General features: G+C 50.7%; 1 protein-coding gene across 1 annotated transcript; it reads right to left on the bottom strand.

The window, feature by feature from the left end:
• Positions 1 to 4,486: 4,486 nt before the first annotated feature.
• Positions 4,487 to 6,525, bottom strand: LOC109762516 (uncharacterized). Its single transcript, XM_020321373.4, has 2 exons — positions 5,603 to 6,525; positions 4,487 to 5,356 (listed from the first exon to the last, which is right to left on the bottom strand). The coding sequence occupies exons 1-2, from the start codon at positions 6,444 to 6,446 to the stop codon at positions 4,947 to 4,949; spliced, it is 1,254 nt and encodes a 417-aa protein (XP_020176962.1). The 5' UTR covers positions 6,447 to 6,525; the 3' UTR covers positions 4,487 to 4,946.
• Between the last annotated feature and the right edge of the window lie 5,761 nt (positions 6,526 to 12,286).

The following is a 12,286-nucleotide window of genomic DNA, read 5'->3' on the forward strand; positions in this document are numbered from 1 at the left end:
GAGTGCAAATCACATGCACATATATTTGATGTTTTTCTTAACATTTTGATATCTTATTTGCATTTTTCTGAGTTAGTATTAATTTGTTATGATTTTTTCAAAGTGATGGTCAAACAGTCAAAGGGCGAAAGCATAAGAGAAGCAAAGTGGTTTGGGCAGGAATGAGGATTTTCGGAAACTAGGGGTAAAACTGCCGAGTGCTTAACTGCCCTCTTAGCAAACGCAGACGAGATGGGCAATATTTCCGGTATTAAGGTTACAAGATAAGCCCTTCCATTTCCAATCTCCTCTTTGCCAATTATTCTTTGATCTTTATGCGAGCAAATGCCATGAATGTGGAGGCTTTGAAATCAGTACTAAATTCTTATTGTGCTACCTCGGGGCAAATGGTGAGTGTCGAAAAATCTAGCATATTCTTCAGCCCCAATATAAAACTGGAAAACAAGGTGCAAATTTGTACTATTATGAATATTATGACTGAAGCACTCAATGACAAATATTTGGGTTTACGTGCCAATGTGGGTATGGACAAAAATGATTGTTTTCAATTCCTGATTGGTCGAATTATTATGAAAATTAGTGGATGGAAAGAAAAGAAAAATCTACTGGAGGAAAGATATTTTTTCTCAAATATGTTGTTCAAGCTATTCCAACTTATGCCATGTCCGTCTTTAAAATTACTAAATAAATTGTAAAGGAATCATTTGACGCGATGTCGCTTTCTTGGTGGGATGACGAGGACAACCAGAAAAGGATGCATTGGATGGCGTGGTGGAAGATGTGTGTTCCGAAAGGCCAAGGAGGAATGGGTTTTCGAGACATACACTGTTTTAATCTGGCTTTGTTAGCCAGACAAGCTTGTCGTCTCGTTGATAATGTTGATCCCTATGTGCCACTATCTTACAAGACAAGTACTTCCCAGATAGTGATTTGATGAAAGCAATTTTATAGAAGGGCTCCTCTTTTACTTGGCAAAGCATTATGGAGGGAGTAGACTCTCTTAGAAATGGTTATATATGGCGAGTTGGAAATGGGCAAAATATTGATATATGGGGAGATGCATGGATCTCGAGTAGTGCAAATAGAAAAATTATTGCCCCCAGACAAGGGCATCTTCTTTCAAAAGTTGTTGATTTTTTTGATCCAGACATGAATGTTTGGGATGAAGATTTGGTGAGACAGACATTGTGGCAAATTGATGCCCAGCGAGTCCTGACGATCCCGCTCCCTATCCATAATATGCCGGATTTCATTGCTGGGAGCTATACAGAAAATGGTTTGTTCACTTTTCATCAGCTTATTTGGAGGAATGGGATAAGCAACACAGGAGAAAAATGGGATACACAAACGGTATGGGCAGAAGTAAGGTCAATCCTATTTGGGGTAAGATACGGAAATTAGCTTGTCCGACGAAGGTAAAAATCTTTATCTGGTGTATGTTACATGGGACCCTCCCGTCCGTGTTACGTTGGCTAATAGACACATGAAAACTTCGCCCATTTGCCCATCATGCTCGACAAAATACGTGTTGTTTCTGTGCCAAAAGGCTACAGAGGTGTGGGATAAGTTGAGGTTGTATGAAGCGGTTAAAAATGCTGATCGTGCGGGTGAGGCAGTTCTTGAATTTTTACTCCTCATGACAAATCAAGAACTATCTATATTGGGCCCCCAGAAGGCATGGGAGCTCATTGCTATAGCCGCATGGTATTTATGGTGGAATAGACGGAATTTGATTCACGAGGGGAAGTCTCAAGAGGCGTACCAAACCTCGATGGGGATTCGCATTGTAACGGCAAACTATGTAAATGCCCACTCACCTAATGCAAATAGGAAAAATGAAGGATGGAGCAGACCTCTTATATGGGGTTCGTCAAGTTGTGTGTGGATGCTTCTTTTGATCACGACCTGCTAAGGGGCACTGGGGGGCCTGTTCTTAGGGATGACAAAGGAAATTTCGTTGTTGGCACAAATTGGAAGATGGAATGGTGCGCGGATGTTCTGATAGCGGAAGCGTTGGCGCTGAGGTTTGGATTATTGTTGGCATGAAAGGCGGGCTGCAACCGTCTCGTTATTAATAGTGACAACATGTAATTCATTGACACAATGAACAACGAAGGACATTCTGCAGGAGCAGCGGCAGCAGTTTTTATGATTGTTTTTGGCTTGTGATTTTCCTCTTACTAGGTTTGAACGTTGTAAGCGAATAATTTAGCTCATGAGCTCGTTAGATTAGCAAAAAGTTCGATGACAAGGGATTGGTTCAAGGAGCCAATGAGAAATATTGTACCCCTTCTAATAGATGACGTAACCATTGTTTCTAATTTATAAAGTCATTGATGTTTTCCAAAATAAAAAAAAGCTCGCTTAAGCGCCTCCGTGAGCGCTCTACATTGTTGATGCCCTAACAGGTGCATAATTCTAAGTTTGTTTTGACAATGCTTTGATTATGCATGGTCCTTGTTCAAACAAAAATGCTTGATCCGTATGCAAATATGTCATGTTTTCGAGAATAATATTTGTCGTATTTACACCGCTTTATTTTGGTAATGGCGATTAACTACTTCACCCGATGCGACGCGCATACGTACGAGCAGCTGTTTTGGCGGCAAAGGCACGGTAAAATGTAGTCTGTGAATAGAAGGATGTCGTGCAAACTTGAGTGCAAACGCTTGACTAGGAGGCCAAGGACGATGAGACACCAAGTACGGGCATAATTTTTCGAAAACACTAATGCCCATACGTGTGAGCGTTAGCCAACTCGCCCACACGCCTTCATCGTCGTCCAGCGTCTTTTGCATGAATCTTGGCATGAAAAGGTTGTTTTGTGTGCCACGTAGGACAACTCGTGCGTGTGGCGTGTGAGGGAGTTCGCCCGCACGCCGGTTTTCTCTCTGCGGTCAACGGTCGCCAGTCGGGGCATGCGATGAAACTGCTGTCGCGCCCGCACGCCGCGCACCACTTCTGTTCCCCGTCTCCCACGACTGCCCATTCTCCCACTCCCCACACCCAAGCTGTCATTTGCCATGTTTTTGAAGGGTACATGGCAACTGCCATATTTGTGATTGTAAGCAGATGGCAACTCTCTTTTACCCGAACGTGTTATTTATTGCCACGTCTTTTTGTTGCGCTACATGGCAACTGTCTAGTGTTAGTAGGTGGCAACTCCTAAAGATACCACCGTCGCCCACATGCCCGTCTCCTCTCCCACACACCAAAAGCTATCAGTTGCCATGTGTTTTTGCAGGGTACATGGCAACTGCCCTAGCGTGCTTGTAAGCAGATGTCAACTCTCTCTTTTACCCGAAACATGTTTTTTGCCATGTTTTTTTAGTGCTACATGGCAACTGTCCAGTGTTAGTAGGTGGCAACCCCTAAAGTTTTTCAAATCATGGTAACTGTAGTAGACCAGACCATACATGGCAACAGCTGCAGTTGCCCAAAAATGGCATCCGGCACTTGACCTAAGATGGCAACTGCATTTGAGCAACCATGGCAACTGTAGTTGTCCGACATGGCAACTGTAGTTCAGCAACATGGCAACTGCAATTCAGCAACATGGCAACTGAAGAGGGTCCGGACCATGGCAATCGCGGCGGGACGCGTGGTTACTGCCACGCGGGGCAGGTGGCTCGCAGGCGGGGAGGGGCGACGGCCGAGACGGGGTTGTGCGGGCCGCGTGCTCGCTGCCCGGACGTGCTCGTGCGGGGCGATTGCGCTGCACCGAACGTGTGGGCTGTGATGGGGGGTGCGCCCGGACGCTGTCGTGCGGGCGGGGTTGTCTCCATGCCACACAGGGCGTACGGTACAACCACCTGATACACCACACGTGTGGCAGTTATCGGCGTCCTAATTTTTACTGTATTCATAGGGTGGCTTAGCTGGAATAACATGATTGGGAGAAATAAGTGTAAGGGGCCCACACCCTCTGAAAATCAGGGGGCGAAGATTAGTTAACGAAGGAGTCCGTAAACTCCCCGTATTAGTCGGTGCGTTTAGAATTTTCGCTCCAAGTACTACGTGCTGTAGGATTTTCAATCAGCAAGCCTACGCACGCATAGCGGGCCCGCCCCTGTGTTAGTCCGTGAATGTAGCATTGTTGGGCTCGCCCTGCCCTGCCTGCGTTCTCACTGGATCCCAAGCATGCTCCACTGCTCCTGCTTCCTACCCATAATTTCGGCCAACGAGAATAATCCCAGAGAGCGAGAAAAAAGTGATTAGCCACTTCGTTGTTGATCCTATGACGGTTTCTTCAATGATTTTCTTTTAGCGGTGGAGAGGTTCATCATTTTGAAAGAGAAAATGTCACCTTTTTCTGATTTTCAAGTTCTATGAACCATCAATCCTCGACCTCGTTCGAACACCTCCCGCCCATTTCGAATGATAATTTTTTTCCAATGGACCTAGGCGGGATACAAGGCGAGCAAGAAGGCACTACTCTATACTATTTTGGAAAAGTTTCAAGGTTAAGAAAAATAATTAGCCGGTATTAATCAGTATCCAGAACAAGAATGACGTAAATGGTCACAACGGTCCACATAAACTCGTAAATCCAGAAAGAAAAAAATGTACTACTAGCACTATACAACTAGATGATCCATGGAACTGGAAACGCATCCTTCTCTATATCGTATGCAAGCTTAACTCAACGCCTTGTGTTGGTGTCCTTGTGGGCGCAACGCAAGGCTGCGCGTGGAGCCGACCTCATGATCGCAAAGCAGAGTCAGTCTCACTGTGCTCACTTCATCGCCTCCGACATTCTAAAGCGACGCGTCACTTTATTGCCCTCACCTACAACGGCGCCACAGCGTATCCGATCTTTCAATACGACCACCACCAACATCATGGGGTCAGTCACCGACATCCATCCCTTGGAGTACGTACCGTACGTGCGTGGCTTGCTCCACTCGTACGTACGCATGAAGCCGGAACAGAGCACCCGAAATCGCTCAGAAACAGAGCCTCTTCCGGCACATGGCACCGCCGCCGTGGTCGTGCCCGCGGCCAAACTGGCCGAACGGTGCCTGCGCTTCCCGCCCGGAGTACGCGAGCAGCTCCGTCACGACGTCCAAGACCAGTTCCTGCAGGATGGCGCGCTCCAGCGCGGCGCCGACGAGGCCGGCCTCCCACCGCTCCTCGCCGGCGCCCTGCCCCCACACCTCCCCCACGCTCTCCACCATCGCGCGGCTCCGCTCTCGGCCCTGCAGCCCCCACCGTCGCCGATGCTGCCAGCCCTGCGCCTCGGCTACTGACGGCGTCCACCGCGGTATTCCCTCGACGGCCGCCACCGTCGCCGGGTGGTGGTAGATGGCCATGGCGTGCAGCTCGTTGCAGTATTGCTTGATCTTGCAGTAGTCCCCTGCATGAACGAGACGAGAAACCACACGTGTTACCGTGAAGCCTGCTGCATATTTTTCACGACAGAAGATAGTGACAACTGGCAAATTTGATGTGGCACGTAAACCCCTAAACTTAAGCTTAATTAATCTGGAGAAACTAACACGGTGCAGATCATCAGAGTACTATAAAATGCGTGCACGTATACGTGAGTTATATGGAGAACTGTGTATTTGAACGACAGAGAATCAGAGATGCCACCACGTACCGGAGAAAACAAGTGTTCGGGAGGGCTTCACGATCTTGGATCGTACTATGAGTGCGTCGTTACTGCAACGGGTAATCTCGGGCTTGCTGTCTGCATCGATATGTGTGCATGGAGACGGCCGCTTCCTGCATGGAAATCTCGGTGAGGTGATGGCGTCCAGCACCGAGTCCGGGCTGGGATACTGCGCCTCGGCCCGCGGCTTCTGCTGCAGCGCCGGCGAGCCGTCCATCCACTTGGCGCCCTTGCCTTCCCCTGCCGGAGCCGGCGAGACGTCGGACGCAGCGGCCGACCGCAGCTCGGCAGCCCGGACGGCCGCGATGATCCGCCGCAGTGTCTGGAGGTCGTCGTCGCATTTCTCCAGCGCGCCCAGCAGCTTGCGTCGCTTCTCCGCAGCCATCTCTGGTGGCGGGGGAGGAGGAGGGCGGGTTGGCAGCGGTCGTGGCCGCGGGGTCGTGGCGGGGGAAGCCGGCGCGGACTCCTCCAGGCCCATTAGGCGCGCGACGATGGCTGGCGGCGGCGGCCTGGGGCTGTCACAGCTGGCCCGGCGGTACTCCGGAGCGATCGTCGGGCTCCGAGGCGCTTCGCATGAACGCCGCCGCCGGACAGCTGTCTGCGTCTGCGGCTTCCCTGGGGCCTGCGTCAGTGACGGCGACGCTGCCGGCTTCTTCATGGGCGGTGGAGACGGCGGCGGTAGGGAGGCCTCGGGCGTGGCGTTCTTGGCGGTGAGGCGCTTCCGGTGGCGATGGTACGGGGAGAGCAGGCGGAGGAGGCCGGCCATGCACCCGATGCTCCGCCGGGGCGCCGTGGACGAGGCCCGGCGTTGGGCGGACTCCGTCGGCTGCATCGCGTCTTGAGTCTTGACTCGTGAATGTCCAAGTTGAGAGAGGTAGCTGCACTAGACCCGCGTGCTGTGTTAGCGTGGGGGGCATTATAATTGGCGAAGAGGACGCGCGCAATGACAGCGTCACCCCCGGTGTCCACAGCATCGGCCCTAATAATACCGAGGGTAATTTAGGTAACTCCTCAGCTTGCGCTTTGTTAGAAGAGACGGGACAAAAGCTGAAGGACGTACACGAGCTAAACTGCACTCTGCAGCAGTGGAAGCCTAGCCTAGCTAGCTGAGCCACCTTGCTCGGGAGCAGGCCGCAGCATGCAGCTGCTGCGCTGCCGCAAGCAGTGAGTAATTAACCTGACATTAATTTGAACGGCAGGCAAGTACGGTGTGTCACAGAGCGGAGTAGAACTAGCCAAAGCCGGGTGGAGTGGGGATTAACGAGTAATAGTCTGAATGATCATGCATGCATCTCGAGGTGGAACAGGAACTTGGCGATGATAGAGGGTGTTTGGTTCAGAAGTCCTAGGACTTTTTCTAGTCACAGGGACTAATCAAAAAAGATTCTCTAGTAGAGTCTTTTTTTAGTCCCTGTAGAAAAAATCTCTCCCGTTTGGTCGGTGAATTTTGGGGCCGGCGAGTGGTGCTCTGCTCTGCTGGGCAGATGCATCACATGGTAAAAAGGGAGAGTATCGAGTTTTCCAGCATCATGATGAGACATGCATCTCTACAATTGTTTTTTCCCCGTTGCTTTAGCTTCAAGTTTACACCTCCGGCCTGTAAATATACTAAAGTCTCAAGATACGACCCAGTGCCCGGGCGGCCTCTGTGGATCAACACCTAAAGCTTCCACAGGACGCGTGCGTGTACAGCAATTTCCTCTTCCATTCTGCTAGTTGCTGCTACAAAAAAACAATGGCTTTGGAAGCGTAAGAAATATCAAGTTTACTATATCCACTCTCCTCTGGGACATGCGTGCGCTGTAAACGACTTCAATCTTATGTTGGTTTACAAACAAAATTGACAGTTGTACTTCAATTATGTGTGGCTTTATTTAGGGTTTAGTCGAGTGAGAGAAGAGAAGGAAAAAGTATGTGGCGGCATGGTTAGCATGCAGTGACAGTAGCACGGCACCTTATTAAAGAAGCGAGAGGAGAAATGCACAGCACATAGTGTGAGAGTGGGTAGAAAGCAAAAGAGGCCATGCATGCAGAAGAGAAAAGAAAAGCTCCATCGATCCGTCCATCACTACGAGGTCGACGTCGAACGGATCCTAAGCTCTTTTGTACCTCGGGAGACACCACCACGTGGCGCCACACTGGCACCCTGTGCACACGCAGTAGCTCTATGCGCAAGCGTAGTCTACTACACACTAGTCTACCCCTGTGCCAGCACTGCTAGTACGAGTGCTACTCACTCGTTCCTCTCTGCCCGCCTCGTCTTTCTCTCACGTGGTGCCGCAGCGCTTCTGAAATCTGAATGCTCACTTGAAACTGATGAATAGAAAAGGTCCGTGGGGATCTTTCTTGATAAATTAATACCGAGCCGATCGAAGCTACTACGAGTAGTGTAGGAGTAGTAGAAAGCAAGCAGCAACAGTACCACCCGCGCGCGGGAGGAGAGTGCGGGCCGGTCCGGTCGAAGCGATGTGCTCGGCGGCGCTCGCGTGGCAGGTACGTACGGCCACGGGATCCCGCGCACCTACTCGCATCGTCTTGCGCCGCGGCCGGTGGCGCGGGGACGGGCATGAATACCATGACATGCCCCCGTCCCAGCCGAAAACTGCTGCGTCGTGTCTGGTGGCGAGCGTGCCGACCGGCCGCTCTGGCTCTGGCTCTGCCCGTGCCGTGCATGCATGGACATGGAGCCAGCGCTGTCCGCTAGCGTTCGGTGGTAACGGCCCGGCTAGCGGAGCAGACATGCATGTCTGGGCGATCGAGCTCAGCAGCCCGTCTGCGCTTCGTAATCAGTGATGCTGGCGCTAACCCTTGTCCGATACCGGTGCAACCATTTTGCTGGCACGCCAACGTGAGAGCCGGCGTCTCAAACCATCCTAACAGGCTGCTTGGATTGTGATTATCTTTGTCACATATTATCACATTTATGCTTAAATTGTTAGTCAAATTTTGGCTTGCCTAAGAAATTTTTGCCACACTTTTTTATGTCTATATCATGTGAGGTTCACTGTTCATAAAAAATTCTTATCTTAAGTGTGGCGAGAACCAAACACCCACCTAATTTGGTCAAACTTGCCTAAGGTAAACTGTGGCAATATATGGCTAGGAACCAAACAACCCCTAAAACGAGCACGGAAGAACGGCTCAGTTACTGATCGGTAAAAAAAAACAATTCAACCAGACGTCTCAGACCAGCTTCAAATGCCCGGACTGACCGGCACCCCTCATATCCAGCCCAAATCTGGGGGCGGATAAGGGTCGCCCGGGCGTGTCCGCCACGTTGGACCCGGCCCATGCTGGCCCATCCGACCCCACATATACTTGTCCCCTTCATCTCCGGACCAAACCCTAGCCACTCCACTTTAGTCCAGTCCAGTCCATTCCGGCACCCCAAACTCCCGTCCAGCAATCTCCGGTCTTCCCCAACATGGCGGGTAGCGGTTCTGGTTCCGACCAGTCCGGATCCATCGACTGTGGTGTCGCCCCGTGCAGGTTGGAGGAGGCAATGGCCGTCTGAATTACCTTCCGTCGCTCCCGGGAAGACTACGCCCGACCGACCGTGGGATTTGTCTGGCGTGAGTCCATTGCGTCGACGCATCGGGAGTTCGCATTCTTCGGGGCTGGATCATCACGGACATCCCGGGAGCGTTCCAATCTCTCTTTCCCCATCACCGGTCCGGCGGAGTATGAGTGCTATCGGGACTGATGTGCCCGCCGCCGAGACTGATGTGTCCGCCGTGGGAAGGAGACGATGAGGGTGACCGAGGCCCGCCTCGCTGCCGACATAGCGATGACGAAGGCGGCGGATGCGGCAACGCGCGCTGCCATAGAGGAGGAAGCCATTTGCGCCCGCATCTTAAAGAAGCAGCAACGGAGGAACACGCTACCCTCGCCCTGGAGCAGAATCGAGTTGTCCGTGTCATGGCCGGACTGCGCCCCAAGGACGAGAACGAGGGGAGCGATAGGTCGGACAGCTCCAGCGAAGAGCAGATCTGGCTTGATCCATATTGTGTTTTCGGCCGCTACTTCCGCGAGAAGGATGGCAAGGACGTCGAGAAGGACAAGGGCAGTCATTGATGATCTTCTCCATAGCTAGTATGTAGGCAGAACATGTCAAATTTTGATAGTCCGGTGACATGTCCTGATGTACTAGCTAGACGATGTGTGTTGCTTCGTTTACGTTTACGTTGAATGACTTTGTATGGATTTGAGGTATGCTAATTAAGGTATCCGGTTGTGAGAAAAAAATAAACTGTAACCACTCAGTGCATGTGGACACACCAGCACTTGAGGCCAGATTTGCTAAGTCCAGCCGTAGACGCTCTCAATTATGGTCTCCACCAAGGTCCAGCGGAACCGTCGGATGAAAATATGCCTTCGTTCAGCCGTTGGATGGAACGACACAAATGGTGTCAAAAAACAAATGTACATTTCCAGCTTTGCACGGGTGGAGCAATATGAAACCGAAGTTTACGTGAGATTACCCACGCCCGCCCACACCTATCGCATACTACCTGTAAAAAAAGATACCTATGACCTATGGCATAGTGTCACTAGTAGAAAACAGGGCTTTGGTTCGGGCCTGGCCAGCCCATTAGTCCCGGTTCTGTACGAACCGGGACCCATGGGGGCATTCATCCCGGCTCATGAGCCCAGGGGGCCGGCCGGGGCCTCGTGGGCATTGGTCCCGGTTCGTCTGGACCCATTTGTCCCGGTTTTAGGCACGAACCGGGACCAATGGGCCGCGCTCCTGGCCCACAGCCATTGGTCCCGGTTTATGACTCGAACCGGGACAGAATGGGGAGCTGTAGTCCCGGTTCCAGCCACGAACCGGGACATATAAATTGCCTATATATACCCCATCGCCGCGGCAGAGCACTCCACAGTGCTCTGTTTTTTCTGGCCTGCGAGGGGACGGCATTTGGGTGCTCTAGCTCACCTCCTATGCACATGAGGTGTTCGATGAAATGCCCGAGCCCCACTAGTTAAGCTTTCTCCTCTCGAAGCTCGACCTCCGAGCTCCATTTTTCCCGAGATTTGTCTAGGTTTAGCGGTCCGTCACGCCCCGTCCCCGTCTTCACCGCCGTCGATCGCCCGCACCGATCTCGTCGCCGGCACCATCGTGGTGAGCCTCTTGTTCTTATCTTCTTTCTGAAAGAGAAAAATTCTTACTTTAGATAGATACTTGTCTAATTTTCTTACTTTTGACACACATAATTTTATATAATGCACGCAGATGAACTGGCAATGGATGTACGGTGACAGACACACCTCCGAGTACATTAAGGGCGTGCATAATTTTCTCGAAAAGGCTGAGGCAAACAAGCAGAATGGTTTTATGTGTTGTCCATGCCCTAAATGTGGGAATACGAAGTCTTACTCTGACCGGAAAATCCTTCACAGCCACCTGCTTTACAAGGGTTTCATGCCACACTATAATGTTTGGACGAGGCACGGAGAAATAGGGGTTATGATGGAAGACAACGAAGAAGAAGATGACGATGACAACTATGTGCCCCCTGAATACGGTGATGCTGCAATGGGGGAAGCTGCTGAAGATCAAGAGGGACCAGACGATGTACCCGATGATGATGAGCTCCGCCGGGTCATTGTCGATGCAAGGACACAATGCGAAAGTCAAAAGGAGAAGCTGAAGTTCGATCGCATGTTAGAGGATCACAAAAAAGGTTGTACCCCAATTGCGAAGATGGCAACACAAAGCTCGGTATCGTACTGGAATTGCTGCAGTGGAAGGCAGAGAATGCTGTGCCTGACAAAGGTTGAGAAGCTACTGAAAATATTGAAAAAGAAGCTTCTAAAGGATAACGAATTGCCCGACAGTACGTACGCAGCAAAGAAGGTCGTATGCCCTCTAGGATTGGAGGTGCAGAAGATACATGCATGCCCTAATGACTGCATCCTCTACCGCGGTGCATATGAAGATTTGAACGCATGCCCGGTATGCGGTGCATTGCGGTATAAGATCAGACGAGATGACCCAGGTGATGTTGACGGCAAGCCCCGCAGGAAGTGTTGGAAATATGCCCTAGAGGCAATAATAAATGGTTATTATTATATTTCTTTGTTCATGGTAATTGTCTATTATTCATGCTATAATTGTATTGTCCGGAAATCGTAATACATGTGTGAATACATAGACCACAACCTGTCCCTAGTAAGCCTCTAGTTGACTAGCTCGTTGATCAACAGATAGTCATGGTTTCCTGACTATGGACATTGGATGTCATTGAGAATGGGATCACATCATTAGGAGAATGATGTGATGGACAAGACCCAATCCTAAGCATAGCATAAAAGATCGTGTAGTTTCGTTTGCTAGAGCTTTTCCAATGTCAAGTATCTTTTCCTTAGACCATGAGATCGTGCAACTCCCGGATACCGTAGGAGTGCTTTGGGTGTGCCAAACGTCACAACGTAACTGGGTGACTATAAAGGTGCACTACGGGTATCTCCGAAAGTGTCTGTTGGGTTGGCACGGATCGAGACTGGGATTTGTCACTCCGTGTGACGGAGAGGTATCTCTGGGCCCACTCGGTAATGCATCATCATAATGAGCTCAATGTGACTAAGGCGTTAGTCACGGGATCATGCATTGCGGTACGAGTAAAGAGACTTGCCGGTAACGAGATTGAACAAGGTATTGGGATACCGACG

The sequence above is a fragment of the Aegilops tauschii genome, chromosome 4 (genome assembly GCF_002575655.3).
Source record: "Aegilops tauschii subsp. strangulata cultivar AL8/78 chromosome 4, Aet v6.0, whole genome shotgun sequence".
NCBI lineage: Eukaryota > Viridiplantae > Streptophyta > Magnoliopsida > Poales > Poaceae > Aegilops > Aegilops tauschii.